The sequence below is a fragment of the Diplotaxodon limnothrissa genome, linkage group LG7 (genome assembly GCF_057381915.1).
Source record: "Diplotaxodon limnothrissa isolate DT_005_m linkage group LG7, D_limnothrissa_male_GT1.1, whole genome shotgun sequence".
NCBI classification, from domain to species: Eukaryota; Metazoa; Chordata; class Actinopteri; order Cichliformes; family Cichlidae; genus Diplotaxodon; species Diplotaxodon limnothrissa.
In genome coordinates this window covers 59700113-59716278 of record NC_140602.1, presented here as the reverse complement: position 1 = coordinate 59716278, position 16166 = coordinate 59700113, and the positions used below count along the sequence as shown (strand labels likewise).

Genomic DNA, 16166 nt, shown 5'->3' with positions numbered 1-16166 from the left:
TACAGTCAATTTAATGTCAAATATTCCTGTTGCAAATACACTTTCACTGTGTAATTGCAAAAATATATTCATAATTTTTCTCTACTAGACCCTCATCAAGCACAAGTCATGTTACATAGAAAGTACTAAAAACTTAGGATACAAGTATAAACTTACAGCTTATCCCATGTCCCTGGTACATAATACATAAAGGTATAAATTTAAAACACTTTATTTGTTTAAAGAAATCCTGACAGTGCTGGACTCTTTGCAACAATCTCAAATATTTAAAAATTAAATATATGGCTTCATTATTTGAACACAAATGAGTCCTCTAGTCTGATTTCTGGCTAAATACTGAAGATGGTTAAATCCAAAAACCCACACAGAAAAACATAGCAATGTACTGGAGGATATCCTTTTAACATATTCTGAAGGTTGTAAAAAAACACTATGATTTTTTCCACTGTATAATTATTTTATCCCAATTTAGATTTAAAATGTGTAATTTTATATATTAAGTTTAACCAGTACGTCAATTAACATATTGAATATCATTACTGTCATACAACCACAGATCTCTTTTTCACAATGAACTCCTATACATCAAGGCACTTTGTGTCTGTAAACACACACACACGCATACCAGCACACACACGCACGCACACACGGCATATAAAATTTGCATAGATTCTGCATAATTGTCATGGAAGCATTAATTCTGCTTGCCTATATAAGATATCTATATCTAGGACAGTTAAGGCAAGTATAATTTAATGGCGTGACTGCCATTTTACACAGCATGTACACACAAAGATGAAAAAAAAAGAATTCAAAATAGAGAAAAATATACTGATAGGTGTGTAACCATATAATCAAAAGTACAGATACCTTAATCAGCGTTACGGACGTCATTGTTAACTTTTGAAACTAAATGTGAAACAGTTTGCTGTGGAATTGAAGTCAGATTGTTTAATGTTACAGTTATAGTTATATGTTATAGTTTTCTCCACTTAAAGATGAGCTGAGAACAGGTCCTTATCATTCCAAAGATGACTTCTGCTGACGACACTGCATGCTGCTACAGACGCACACTTATTCTCTCACTGTTCCTGGCCATCTTCCCGCAGTTCTGACGGGAGGAATTTGTACTGCTGTTGTCTGATCATGGCCAACTTCTTCCTGGCTTCCTCCAATTCCCTTTCTTTCCGTAGCATCTCCTCCTGAGCGGCAATGATCTACAACACAACACAATTGGTCACCATGTCACCACACTTAAGAAACACTTGTTTCACAATCACACACATGAAACTGAACTTAAGTCAGATGAACAGATCCCAATCCAGACCTCCGCACACTTAAGTCCTAACCTATACAAAAGATGTGAACTTGACCTTTCTTCCTATAAAACAGCGGTGCGTACAGCTGAGCCACATGCCCATCCTGGGTCAGTACTTCCAGTTTCCCTTTTTCTAATTCAGTCCTATCCTGCTGAGCTACCCAGCTGTTACACTTCACAGTCACACATACACATGAGACAGTGCTTTATCACGATTATAGAAATGTAACACAAATGAGTTTACAACACACAATGAGACTGAAGGCGAAGTTACATGTAGAACATGTGCTTCGGATCTCTAACTTACCTGAGCAATACCTCCCACCATCTTACTCTTGACCACCACAGCCTGGTCGTCTTGTTCTTCAAATGCTGCTTTTTGTGCTGCTTTCACCAGATTATCAGAGGCTCTTTTCACAGCATTTCCAGCAGCCTGCAGAAACGCACACAAGATTTCAAGTCAAATCACAACTTAAAGGCTTTAAACTTGAGTAAAGATGGAAAACATTACAAAAGGAATGTATAAAAGACACTCAGTATGTCTAACCAATGGTCTATGATTTGAGTCTTTGAGGTGCATGTAGAACACAGTCATCAACCTTTCTCTACTAAACAGCAACTCCTGGAAAGGCAGTAATGAGTCCAACTGGGCTCTGACAGAAAACCATAACAGTTGTTTTGTTCTTGACACAGGAGGAAAGCTATAAAAGGCAACAAGGATCAGTCCCAAACATCAGTCAAAGCCAAACAATTCTTATTGGGCAACTTGGCTCAATGAAGACAAGGTTTCTCCTTTTGAGGCTCAGTGGGCTGAATCAGCCAGTGGGCTGAGACGAGAAAAAATAATTAAATAACAACACAGTAAATCTGTTTGAATCCAGGAACATCCACTTCCACACAGACAGAAAATTTCTCTTGGAGCCCTTTTCCCTCCCTGATTGTCTAAATATCATATATCATCATGTAGGCACAATGCATGAAGCAAAATATTATGTCTATGAATTCTGTTACCTTAAGGAGAAGAATGAGGTGCAACACATGTCACTCCCAAACCTTAGCCTTAAAGACATGAAGATAAATCTCGAAAGCTTTAAGGTACGTGGCCTGTGGCCTTGGCTAATGAGTTTGGTTGGAGGCATGCAGTTACAATTTCCACTGCACTGATGCACTTTCAGTACCTTCACACAGAGCCCACCTTTTGAAATTACATCCTCCCAAATGGGGAGCATAAGCATAGTAAGAAAACCAAAAAAAAAGAAAAAAGATTCTGTTCATCTGGACGTAACGTTTTCAGTGGGAGAAATGTTTCGGAATCATCCAAGTGACTTCTTCAGTCTCAGCTGACTGCAGGTTTCCCCAACCTTATAAACAGTACCTTTGCACAATAAATGAAACTAGCCCACTTGATGAACAATGGATTGTGAGGTCAGTTCCTTGATCATTAATATGCAAATTATCATGACCAATTGAGCAATTATTGTATGCCTCCTCTGCAGGTGATGTAGTGCAAATGGACAATGGAAACGAGTGCTGTGGTGAAATGTTCGCAACTTTAACAGCCTGAGTGGCACTACAACAACAACACAAGCCAATAGAACAACGTCTCTCAATGTTACAGCCGTAAGCTATATTTGCTAGTGTAAAAACATGGCTACATTAGGCAGTTCCAAGTGCTTGATGTGCAGTTTACATTGTGCTGATGTCCAAATGACAGAAAAACAAAGGTAAATTAAAAAGCACAACATTTAAGCCTAGTAACTATAGTACCTGAAACTAAAAATATATTTTTATTATTAACACAGCTCATTTTTGTTCATCTAATTCTGAGGTGGTCAAGTTGGAACTTGCTTTAAAATTACAGAATCATTAGACACCTCTACATGGACTCACTGATCCATACTGCTAGGATCTACAGCAATGACATCGGAATGTCATTCGGACAGGAGAAGTGCTCTGTGATGCCAGAGGTAAAGCAGTCAAAACTGAGAAGACTGAACTACAAGAAGGCAACATTGCAGACAGCATCAATGGACATTATGTTGTGTGACTTTTTATTCGTTTGCTAACAGAAAATGTTATTGTGGCATATGATTGCGAGGATTCTTCTTATAAATTAATTAATATGAAATATTAGATTTTTGTAGGTGGTATAACATAAAATATTAACTGTGTTATCCACAAACTACTGGCTGCAATAAAAAAAAGAGTTCAAAAATCCTTCTTTCCAGAAATATTCAAACATTTAATAGAGGAACCATTAATACAGAATATAGCTAAGAGCAAATGGTTCTAGTGTAATCATAGATCAAGGCTAATATTTCCAGTTCTTAGTGCTATGTGTGGACTGGGTAGATTGTTTCCAGAGCTCTTGTAGACATAAATGTATGAGAATTACTGTGGTGGCAGCTGCAGGTCCAAAAGAGGAGGAGATAAGCCACTGCTGATTGGATCAGAGAATATGAGTTGGGCTGGCAGGCCGATGTGCTCACAGCTACACTCAAAGATAGTAATTTTGGGTGGATGAAGTGACAGGAAATACTTGTACTTTCTGTTATGTCTTGCAACTGCCGAGCATCAGTTACACCTAAAAGGTCATAACAACTCTTTTGAGCAGAGTTTGAGCAAGAAGAAAAAGGTTTTACATCTTTTTAAAGAGTCACTAATTTGTTATACCAAACCTGTGAAAATGCTTTACTATCATTATATAACCAATTTCTGAGCCTTAAACACCGACTCTGCAGGAGCTTTGCCCATTCTGAAATTATATACCCAATGATGTCACAGAAAGAAATACATCTCTGAGCAGCATTTAATAAATACTGAAAGAAAGCAATATGCAAAGGGCATTCTTACTTGTGCCAAATATAGAGCATGCTAATCCTTGTTAGCAGCTGTACAAATCACGCAGCTCACCTGTAACCCTAAACTTTGAAATTCCAGCCTATTAATACACTATAATATACTGTGTGCTCTCTAAAAGCCTCAGCTGTTGCAGAATGACTAATGTTATTGTCCCTTCAGTAGAACTGTAGTGTTGGAATCATAAGTAGAGATGACGAGCACACATCTCACGGTGAATTTGCCCATGTCAGATCTAATTTTGGACCTAACTCTTTGCTTTTCAGTCTTGAGAAAATGGCTCAAGCTAAAACAAACTCAATACAAACAATTCAGTGATATCATTTACAAGGGCGATCGTGGCTCAAGAGTTGGGCGTTCGCCTTGTAATCGGAAGGTTGCCGGTTCGAGCCCCGGCTTGGACAGTCTCGGTCGTTGTGTCCTTGGGCAAGACACTTCACCCGTTGCCTACTGGTGGTGGTCAGAGGGCCCGGTGGCGCCAGTGTCCGGCAGCCTCGCCTCTGTCAGTGCGCCCCAGGGTGGCTGTGGCTACAAAGTAGCTTGCCATCACCAGTGTGTGAATGGGTGGATGACTGGATATGTAAAGCGCTTTGGGGTCCTTAGGGACTAGTAAAGCGCTATATAAATACAGGCCATTTACCATTTACCACTACATAGCTATTTCTCTTAAAATGCTACCACAGCTACATCTATTTTAATATGACAGTCACTTAGCTTTGCAATGCATCTGTTAGGGGTCTGGCTAAATGGGTCATTTCACACATGGTTCAAAGGCTGCACAGCTTTAAGGAACTGCCACGATTGAAACATCTTTTCACCATTGTGCACCACTTTTGTCTGGGTTCCCGCTTCCTGAGTTACTGTCCATAATAACCCATGACGTCATGTTTACCTCTCCAGTTGTGTTAAGTGTGTTATAAATAATGTTTTTTTTTTTCATGCAGAACAAACAAAATGTGAAACTGACCTTGGACAGTATTAAATACTACCGCCAGTCTTTTGCCATCTTTCCTTGTCCTTTTGTTTATGTTCATTTATCGGGCTGGCTACACACTCTGTCTCTTCTTGACAGTTGTGACTTTGACCTCAGCATCTAGCCAAATAAGGCCTTTTAAAGTGGCACAGTAACAGAAGTAATAGTAGCTCTCCTGTGTTTTTGCGCCTTGAGCAAAATTAACATGCAGTGCTGACCTGGAGCCTCTTCATGGTCTGTGAGTCCTGGTCAGCCTTGACCTTGCAGGCTACCAGCAGCTGAGCAGTGGAGGCTGCCACCTGCTTTGCTGATGAGATGAGCTTCTCTTCACTGGCATGTCCCTGTACTGCAGAGTTTGCTGCCTCACACAGGTTGTTGGTTGCTGCAGCGACCATTCGAGCCTATGGAGTCAAAGTTCTCAGTGGTTAGATGTTTTAGGAATACCTTTAAAAAAATTACAAAATTATAACAGGAGACTTACAGCTGAAATGAGCCCCTGAGACCACTGTCCATCATCTACAGCATTAGCTGGGATTGCCCCCACCTGAAAATCCAGGATAATTATTTTTGACGGACATCAAAATGACATTTATGAATGAATGTTACTAAACTCCTTGATAGAAATGATTATTAGCTTTATTTGTGGGATTTCGCTTATGTTTAAATGCACATATCAGTTCTTTTGTTGGTTCTCACATACCTTCCCTTGAGCCACCAGCTCCCTCTGTGCTGCTGAAGCAGCTTTTACCAGAGCACTGGTGGCAGCTGCAATAGACTTGGCTGCCTCCAGAATCTGCTCCTCAAAGTTCAAGCTCTCATCGGCCTCCTGTTTTAGAGAACAAACCAATAGTAAAGAAAAATGCTGCACTATGATTAACTGTAGAATAGAACAGACTAGCTCTTTATTGTCATTGTACATGCACAATGAAACTATGGATTCCCCACGCTAGCTGTGCAGGAATTAAATATAAATAGTAAGACAGCAAGAATAAATAAAAAGAGGCTGAGACAAAAATATTCAGACAAAAAATGAATAGGGCTTGTCTACAGGAAATATTGGTTTGGAGAATAAATTAATAAGTATGAAAAGTATTAAGAGCGTCAAGAATAAGCTTTGTGGTGCTGCCATTATCTGTGTTGTGAGTAGTTGTCAGCACATAAGAGATGTGACACACAAAATGACTGTGACCTGGTGTTGAGGTTAACAGGATCAGTGTGAATACTTGTGCTCTGTAAAAAACCCTCTGACCTTGGGCTTAGTCCTCGGCCTCAGCTGCTCCAGTTTCTTGGCAGCAGCTTCAATAGCTGCTGCTGCTCCCAGCAGTTCATTCTCTGCAATGACAGTGGGATCCTCAGGGTCCACCCACTCTGTGCCTAAAAGACACGGGGGGAAAAAAAGAGTACTGTCACTCTGTGCTCAAAAACACATTTTAAACTCTTCCATCAACCCCAACCTAGAATCCTATGGGCAAAAAGGGGTTTACCTAGTTAGTAGCAGTGTTTACCTAGGTGGCATGTAGCAAATTGAGGCTATAGGATGCCACACAGGTTTCCTATTTGACACTCCCTATTGACACAGACAGTGACTAAATCAATACTACCTGATCTTATACCATCTAGTGTCTAATAATGATGATGATGATAATAATAATAATAATGACAATTAAAAACTTGGATTTGTATAGCGCTTTACAGAACAGTAGAAAAAAAACAGTGCTATATATTAATCCTTTAACTTCAGGCAAAGTTGTTAAAGATCAAAGATTTAGATACCTTTCATGGCCTCAGCAGCCTGGATAAGCTCAGTGACGGAGCCTGCCACCTGCTTGGAGTAGCTGGCCAACTGCTGCTTCAGATCATGAGATGGCTTCATGATGATCTGTGTATAAAGGAAGAAAGTCACAAACTTTATTACTGCATGTACTTGAATTAATCAAATCCCAGCCTGTACTAAACTAATGCTAAGATAATCAAAGTAGATGATATTACATTGCACCGTACGCCACTCTCCTTTGAGTCAAATATCTAAGCTTTACTATCTAGTAAGGCAGTAATGAGCCTGTATCATATCACCTTTTAGTAAAGTTCAACTACAAATCTGGATGAACATCAAGTACAGGGGCAATAAGAGCAGAGCGGATAGATGAAAACATGCATAAAATTAAAACAAAAAAAAGTGTAAAATTACAATTCTGTGCTCTTTATTCAAATTCAAGATGCGACTTTATTTCTGTATGTTTACATTTTTTCAGTTATACTGTGTTGTGTAGCAAGACTAGACTAACTTCCCGATATACTCAGGGATCTATGTTGTGCCATCCTAGATAGTGGTTCTGACACTCAAGTCATGAGCCTCCTTCCTTCCCCTTAGCGTACAGTGTCAGGTTGCAGGACTTGGGATAAACCCTATACGCATGGAGGGTTTTGTCTTGATGTCAGTGGCTTCTATCTACTCCTTTGGCCATATTATAATTCCAGCAGGGTATCTGACAACCAGCAGGGCATAGGTGTCGATTGCTCAGATTTTGTTCTTCCTATTCAGCTGACTCCTCAGGGCTTGCCTTACTCTTTGCAGGTATTTGGTGGTTGCAGCTTTCCTAGCAGCCTCTTCGTGGTTCCCATTTGCCTGTGGGATACCCAGGTTCTATCTGAAGCTGTGGACTAGTTTTTATATAGCTCTTTTCTACTCTACCTGAGCACTCAAATTGCTTTATACAACTTGCCTCATTTACCCATTCACATCCATTTATATAAGTATGTTTTTCTCTTTTTTTCCTGAGAAAATGCTTTCTATCCAAAATTCACACGCATATTTACTTTGATGGATTCATGGATTCACCAGAGAGTGTCTTGCCAAAGGATATTTGGCATGCAGACTGCAGCAGCCAAGGACCAAAGCACGAACCTTCCGATCAGAAGATTTCTCTCCTGAGGTACAGCTGTCCTCAATGTCTGAAAAGTCTCCTTCTGGTAGTGCAATCCGCTTAGTTCTGACTACATTCCTTCTCCTTGTTACCATCCAATTGCACTTGTCCAGTCCAAATGACATTCCAATGTCATTGCTGTAAATCCTAGCAGTAAGTGGATGTCTCATTCACTTTGGCATACAGCTTCATGTCATCCATGTAGAAGTGATGAGTCATAATTGCGCCATTCTGTAGTTGGCATCCATAGCCAGTCCCATGAATGATCTCATTCAGGGGGTTTAGGCTTATGCAGAACAGCAGTGGGGACAGAGCAACTCCTCAGTAAATACCATACTTGTGTTATTGGCATGAAGTTGGTCTCTAGTGCTGTTCACCTCATCCCCATTGAATTTATGATAAAACCTCTTCATTTAGTTAGTTAGCCATTCTCGTGCCTCATCCATTAGCGCTCTCTCCGAGATTGGAGGGTTGGAATGATGAAATCTCCCCCCTAACCTGATGTCTTGGCTCCCTCTTGCTGTAGAATTTGTTTTGTACCTCATCAATCTCTAGTTGTGATAGCAGTTGCTTCTTCTGGATGTTGGAACACTGATCTACTAGTTATTTCATCTTTAGTCTAGATGTTGCTTTTTTTTTAATGTAATTTTATATTCTTTCAGACTGAATTTCTGAAAAAGGTGCTTGTTATGCATTTCTCCTTGCTGAAGGTACTAGTGATTGTGGTGTAAATGCTGTCATGACAGAGGCTTAAAATTCCTGTTATTCACTGCTCTCCATATCATCTTACCACCAATACATGCTCCAGCAATCCCAGATATCCAGAAGCACATTCTTTGCCATAGCGCAGAGCTCTCATTTGCACGTCTTTGCTGACCTCTGGGTGGTAGGCAGCTTGCTGCAAGGCAAACAGTAAGAAAAGTCAGTCAGTGATAGCAAGGGCAGAAAGATATCTTATTCATATTAAAAGGTAATTCTGGCTAGAGCTGCATGTGATTATAAGTAGTCCCATGTAATCTGAATATTGGAAATGCCAATATTATAGTGTCTAAGTTGTATGTATATATTTTTTGTCATTATGACAAAAATACCTACCAAACTATTCTCTGAGACCTCATTAATTACTGCACATTGAACTTTGTTTGGCAGCCCATGAACAAACACTATTTAGTAGTTCATGGTCTGCCGTACCTTGCAGGAATGCAGCATCTCAGCAATGGCCCTTCTGCTAAGGTTAGCTGTGGCAATGATGTCTTCCTGACGACAAGAGTTCCCAGCAGCCACTGCCTTTGCTGTTGCCATTGTAATTCCTTTAGTCATGCGGATGAACTCTTCTGGTGTGGTGGTCTTTGCTGGAGGATCAGCACTGTTGAATACCTGTGTGATAAAACCAGGTTGAATGTTAGTGAGTTTTCCTTGTGCATTAATTTACTTACCTCATGGTAGGACACGTGGTCCCAAAAGCTATTTTATGTAACACCAAGGCCTTTAGTCAAAACTCTCTTCTTGCTGCCATAAGACATCTTTGAGATGGCAGTTGCCTCAAAAGTTTTGAACTGGAAGATATTAATATTATGCAGATGAGGGTTCTTATTCTAAAAGCTTTTCACTGGCTTGTGAAACAGGGGTTAGGAAATGGCCATGGCCCCTGTGGAGGAATCTCCTGTGTTTTAACTGAATCCTTGGCAGGGTATTTCCAACTGGCTTAAACTGTAAAGAAACATTTATCCCACACTCACAGCCAATTCCTGTTTGATGTGTTCAATAGTGGCCTCCAAAGCTCTCGTCCCCTTGGTGGCTTCATCCTCCACAGCCTTCACAGTCTTCAGAAGCGATGTTACATTGGTCACCATCACCTAGAGGAGTCAGGTCAAATTATGTGGTAATACATTAGAGTGATGAAAATATCTTAAATATTTGATACATTATTTTTAAACTAGATGTCACTAGCATATTTTAATTAGATTTTTAGAATACGTAGCACTTAACAGAAATATTTAAATATATATACACTATATAATAAAAAGTATTTTATATATTATATTTGTTACATATTAGAAAATATTTTTGTCTCTCCTTCTCTTCATATGCTGTCTGTTTTCTATTGTAGTGGACAGCATTTTGGGGGTTTTTCATCCAGAAGATGTTGCTTTTAGGTTTTTGACATTTAAAAAGGTCATGAAGGGGTGTTTTTTTCTGGATACAGACCAAGTACAAAGTGCTCTGGATTTGGTGAAGGCTCTTTTTAAATAATCCTAACAACTGAAAAGATTTATGTGTTAATCTTAAACGTGTATTCATTGTACTGGTAAGAATTTCACTGCAACATAATTACAAATCCTCTCTTGATACTTCAATTTTCCAATTTTGGTTCCATGCAATTAGACTAGAATAAAACTGCATGTACACATAAAACTGTTTTTAAAAGTTTGTATTTGTCATTATATCATCATGTGTTTTCAGGATCTAGAATTAATTTTATTTTTTGTGTGCTTTTATAAAACTTAAACCAAAACAAAATGTATATGTGTATATCACTACCTGTTCAATATCAGCATCTGGACATGTATTTAGATCCTGAATGTTTTGAAGTCCTTAGAAGCATAAACTTTAAACTTTAAATATTTTCTCAAATTGTAAAAAGAAAAATCAATGACTTGCTTGCCAATAAATATGTGGGAAACAGTAGCTTTAGACCATAATTTCATGTGTGGACAATGATAAATATAATTTCCTGAAAAATAAAACATTACAAATCTGTCAATGCACAGATAGAACTGCACATTTATAAAAACTTCTGGTCATTCAGTGTAAAATCGCTAAGTGCTTCCCACCAGATCCTTTCAGAATCAGCTATTTTTTTTTGTATACTTTTAGCAGATTTAATGTAGCCATGTAAAATTGTACCTTTATACCACAGACCTGCACATTATAAGGCAATTTCAAGTTGCCTTATTTTTTCAAATGGTGTCAAGCCCTTGTAACTACTCCTTGTAAAGTATAGGAGGTAGCTAAATGAAATGTTCAAGCCAGAAAAACATATTTAAGCTTTGTTAAAAATTACAACCACGTAAAAGTCAAGGTGTCTATTGTTGTAAAGTGTCAGCAAATAAAACTGACTTGAACTGATTGCTAGTTTTGTATCTTACCTTAGCAGAATTTTTAAGCTGCAGCATGCTGGGGTCATCGTGAGGCTTGCCTGCAGCTGCCTTTGTGGCGCTGATGAGGTTTCCTAGGGCTTTGGCCACATCTTTCACTGCATTGATCAACACCACCTGTACTCAGCAGGGCACAGAGCTTAAATTGTTATCTGATACAGTGCTTAACAAATTATTTGATCACCACCCAATGTAAGGTTTATGCCCTAGCTGCCTTAAATTAACAGTATCGGTAATTACAATAATTATTTTTGTTTCCATAATGGTTCATCTACTAGGATGCACAAGCTCTTTAATAAAAACATTTCTTTTTCTCATTAAGAAGCCAAATTACAGCTATTTATTTGCATTCCTAAACAGTAAAATGAGTTTTAGTTGTTAAATGTTTGATTAACTTCTGACTTCTCAGAAAAGTCAGTACGCTGGCTCAAATTTGGCCATAAAAAATTCACTTTAATATTTTTCTAATGAATAATAACACAATCCTTAGTTTTAAGCAAGTTTTTGACAGATTTCTAAAATGCTTTTCTTGTTATTATGGCAGGCGGTCTAATATATTTGTACCTTTTCATAAGAAGCAAACATACATATTTGCCAGTATAGAAGCAGACAAAAATGCATCCATACCTGGGTCTCTGGGTCTTCGGAACCCAAGCTGGCTGCCCCCAGTTTTACCACATCTGCCAGTTTGGTAATGGTGGACACTGAGGACTGGGCCGCCTGGGCCAGCCTTTCCTGACTGGCCCCAGCACCAGCCACCAGCAACTTGGTGTCCTCCACCAGAGCCTTGGCTGTCTTTAGGATGCATTCCCTGTAAAAACAGCAAAGATGAACATTATATGACTTCGACTCAAAAATGACCTTATCTTTCTTTCTGGTACAGAAACCATCATTCCGGGGTTTACAAATTTTGAATTTTCACTAAACATGCTTCCTAGAACAGGGCCATAGTTCCTTCCACTACTACTTACTTACTCCAGTTGTAGTTTTTACTTTCTCAAAATAAGGCTAAGGTAATTTGCTGGTTTCTGAAGCCAGAATAAGATGTTTGCATGTTTAAAATGCATTGCTGATGTTCACAAAGCCTGATCATATCATGACACTAGACTGCAAATCAACTTGTCAAATCAACAAATCATCTGTAATATAGCCTACAGAGGGTCTCTAATTAGTACCTGTGGTCAGCGAAGGTTTCTGCATTTTCACGGTTCAAAGTTCCAGCAGTTGCAAACATAATGGTGGTGTCAAGGTCTGCAATAATTCCAGACACTGCACTGGCAGCAGTGATGCAGGCCTGGGTGCCACGGTTACCTGCCTGCAGAGATGCTAACACATGGGAGACCTGCAAGAAAATCAATAAGTCTTATAAGTTTTATAAATGGAAAGGTAAATTAAGAATAAAAACCACAGAGTAGGAGAAAATGTCTAATTTTTTTCACTGCTGATCTAATAAAGACAAACTGACCAAAAAAGAATTCAAAAGACAAGTTATGTGTTAGCCTGTGTTCTGACCTTCTCAGAGACTTTCCGTGCGCTTTCAATCAGCTCTTTCTTAGTAAAGGTGTCATTAGGGCTGCACTGAAGAGCTCCAGCTTTTGTCACCAGACTTGTGCAGGTGAAACCCAACTCACCCACTTGCTTCTTAATATGAGAACCAATCTGGAAACAAAGACATGACAACATGAAAACTGTGGAAAGGACACTTTCCAAGTATAGACACTCCACACATTAGACACATTCGTTTGATTTACTTCATGATTCTCTGCAGTAACGGCTGCATATTTGGCTTCGTTCGCAAGATTTCCAAACTCATTGGTCAGCTCGTTAGCTAATCCTCCAAGGTCATCTGGGTTGGTGTTAGACTTGGTCACCTGAAGACAAATAAGAGGATGCTAGTTACCGAGTTTGTTCCACACATGTTTCAACATGAATTAAGTATTGATGCAAATTTACTAACATGAGTTTCATACGATCATTTAATGAGTGTGTCAATAATAAAGAAATCAAGAGGCTTTTGTGGAAATTATGTGTGTTTGCACATGGCTTTGTATGCGTTTTTGTCTTCATAATATCCTTATCACAATGAATGCTATTAAAGTGCAAGAAAAGAATGATAAGTAACAGAAATAATATTACGGTTGGAGAAAAAAGATACATTTTTCAATAACATACATCTATCTGGTAGAAGTCTGATTCTATTGGTGAAATGTGAGGTTGTCCCAAGGCTTGCATGTAAATCTACGCTACGCCTAGGGTGGTACTGTGTCTTTGTTACCTGTGTGCATGATCCTCTGTTTACAGCCTATGCGTTCCAGTTTTGTTGGTTCCATTTAGTTTTCCTGACTTGTGTCAGGATTTTTTAGTAGAGCCACCTGTGTTATCATTTTGAAACTCCTACATCACCTTGGTCTCTAGTTTTTTGCATTCACAGCGTGTCCACGCTGCTCGCCCACCTACCCGGTGGTGTGATGACAATACCCCATCAGTCTTTTACAGCTGAGGAGTAAAAACTGGAGGACTACCCAGCTTAGGTTCTGCCAAAATACTAATTACCAGATTTTAGGGCCTGAACCACTGAAAGGATGCAGTAATAGTAATAGTATGTTCAATCGATACTCTTGCTGTTTTTGCATATGACAGCCTTTGTGGTGTGATTTGTTTTATTCCATTCATAACTGTTTAGTGGCAATGACAGGAAATCCCACAGCTGTCTCCTAATATGGTACTTTTTCATGCTCAATCCTCACTAAGAGGGAGCATGCTTTATTCATTTAGAATTTCTAACTGAGCTCAACTTTTAAATGGAAAAATTAATGACTAACAACAAACCAAAAACTATCCCCCATGCATTATTATCATAATATGTTACCATCTCTTGCACAGTCACAGCGATGGCCTTGGCTGTCTTAACCATGGTAGTCTGGTAGTCCACAAAGGTGCCTTCAGGTTCTTGCATTGGTGTATCTTCCATTTTATTGATGGAATCATTGATGGAGTCCACCATACCACCTACTGCACCAGCTGCACTGGCTGCTTCAGACAGTGTGGCACCCAAGTCATCCACTGCTTCTTTCATCATCTGCACGGACTCCTCCAAGGCCTCGTGCATGTGGGCTGCCTAGATAAAGGAAGCACATTGGTGTGAGCAGTGCAAAAATGCTCAGTGTGTTCAGTGGTACTTAATCACATAGAGTACAATCAAGTACACATATCCAGAAGACATTATATTTCAACTTTCATTACCTTTGGATTGCCTCCAGCCTCCTTAGCAGTGTAGAGCATCTGCAGGGCCGACTCAGTCAGGGTTTTGGTTTGGTCTAAAACAGCCATCTGTTGTTGACTATTGAGAATCTTGGATGCTGTGCCAATGGCTCCCATGATCAGGGGCTCAAAGTAACTGGCCATCTGAGAGACCTGTGTGGGCAACAAATAATTTTATTTAAGTACAAAACTGATTCCAAAATAAAAGGAACATGTCAGACTTCAGCCTGTAGCTGGACCATCACATCGTCCAAATTGTGTTGCCTGTAAAAAGTTGCTGTCTTAAGGTTTACCTTGTGTCCCAGCTGGGAGGCCTCAGATCGAGCAGCTACAGCCACGGGATCAATCAAGTTACTAATCTCATGGACTGAGGCAGCCATCTGCTCATGGAGAGTCTAAAACATACACATATGAACTGTCAGTCAAACTCAGATACTTTAAATTAGCCCCAAATTCAGCTTCATTTACTATGTCTACCAACAGACTTATTACACATCAGGTCAAGGAACAATGCATGCTGAAGTACACTACATCACAGTGGCTTCCTGAACCGTTTGTCCCTCAAAACACTTTTGTGTTTCCTCACAATAACTTTTCACTTTCCTTCTTGTAAAATGGTCATTCTAACTAGCATGGACCAATGCACAGGCTGTTCAGGGGATTGGCAGGAAGAAATATTCTGTGGGGGCAGTAACATCCATACCATGATTTTTCAGGGGTTTAGTAGGTGAAATTAGATACATATAGACACATACATATATATTCAACGTAGAATAAACAACAAACAATCAAGTGTAATGCTTTTATTTTGTATAGGATACAGCAATTCAATTTTCTTGCTGCATTCATACAGAGTCAGTGAAAAACTAATAGTGGAGTGTGCATGTTTACCTCCATTGAGATGTCCTCTCGTGGTGTTAGGTGCTGGCTTATGGCTGCCAGAGAGGCCTGATCAACTTCACGGATGCAGCCATTTAGCGCTTCAATAGCATCATCACATTCTCTCTGGCCAGGAGCTTTTTCTCTGCACACATGAGATGAAGGGTGTAATTACTACACACTCTTATAACCTGCTTGACTCAATCTAAGCAGAGAACCAATTCTTACTTTTATAGTTTTTTACATTTTGACTTGTTTGGGCTTTTTTTTTTTTAGATTATTTTAATTTTCATTCCAGGTCAGTGTTCCCTTCATCTTTTCCCTTTCATTTTTGGCCATAGTTTGCAACTATTTGACTGTATGTGTCTATGTTGGAGTGAATGTCTGCCGGTGTAGCTGATTATGTGTCTGTATGTTTGTGTGGCTTTTATTTGAACTGTGAAGCACTTTTTTAACTCTGTGTTAAGTGCTATACAGTTATTATTATAATAATTATAATAAACTAAACAACCCCCCTTATATGTTATATATGTCATTCAAAAGTCTGATACAAATCTATTCCAAAGTTTGGGTTAAATAACACGTTACTCATAAAAATGATGCAAGACTTAATGGCCAATAATAATTTTGTGATCATTACAAAATAACACAAAATATTGTGTAAATCTATGCATTATTTATATTATGCATGGTCATTTACATAATATACTGTTACACTGTTTTCTAGGTGTGATGGTTGAGAGGGAGCCCAGACAGTAGTAGTAGTGGAAGAGGCCAGTGTGCAGAGCAGGGTC

The 16166-nt window shown here is 39.1% G+C and overlaps 1 protein-coding gene across 2 annotated transcripts in view; it reads right to left on the bottom strand.

Moving 5' to 3' along the window:
* Positions 1 to 314: 314 nt before the first annotated feature.
* Positions 315 to 16166, bottom strand: part of tln1 (talin 1) — a 56637-nt gene continuing 40785 nt past the window's right edge. For both annotated transcript variants that reach the window (XM_085360071.1, XM_085360072.1), the window contains exons 39-57: positions 15385 to 15517; positions 14787 to 14888; positions 14476 to 14646; positions 14102 to 14350; positions 12984 to 13103; positions 12745 to 12891; positions 12408 to 12574; positions 11860 to 12043; positions 11224 to 11349; positions 9814 to 9930; positions 9266 to 9451; positions 8865 to 8972; positions 6924 to 7029; positions 6400 to 6524; positions 5851 to 5976; positions 5632 to 5694; positions 5369 to 5551; positions 1626 to 1751; positions 315 to 1217 (exon numbers count right to left, since the gene is read on the bottom strand). In XM_085360071.1, the coding sequence (XP_085216197.1) occupies positions 1083 to 1217; positions 1626 to 1751; positions 5369 to 5551; positions 5632 to 5694; positions 5851 to 5976; positions 6400 to 6524; positions 6924 to 7029; positions 8865 to 8972; positions 9266 to 9451; positions 9814 to 9930; positions 11224 to 11349; positions 11860 to 12043; positions 12408 to 12574; positions 12745 to 12891; positions 12984 to 13103; positions 14102 to 14350; positions 14476 to 14646; positions 14787 to 14888; positions 15385 to 15517 (2674 nt within the window). In that variant the 3' untranslated portion in view covers positions 315 to 1082. The remainder of the gene's footprint in view (positions 1218 to 1625; positions 1752 to 5368; positions 5552 to 5631; positions 5695 to 5850; positions 5977 to 6399; positions 6525 to 6923; positions 7030 to 8864; positions 8973 to 9265; positions 9452 to 9813; positions 9931 to 11223; positions 11350 to 11859; positions 12044 to 12407; positions 12575 to 12744; positions 12892 to 12983; positions 13104 to 14101; positions 14351 to 14475; positions 14647 to 14786; positions 14889 to 15384; positions 15518 to 16166) is intronic.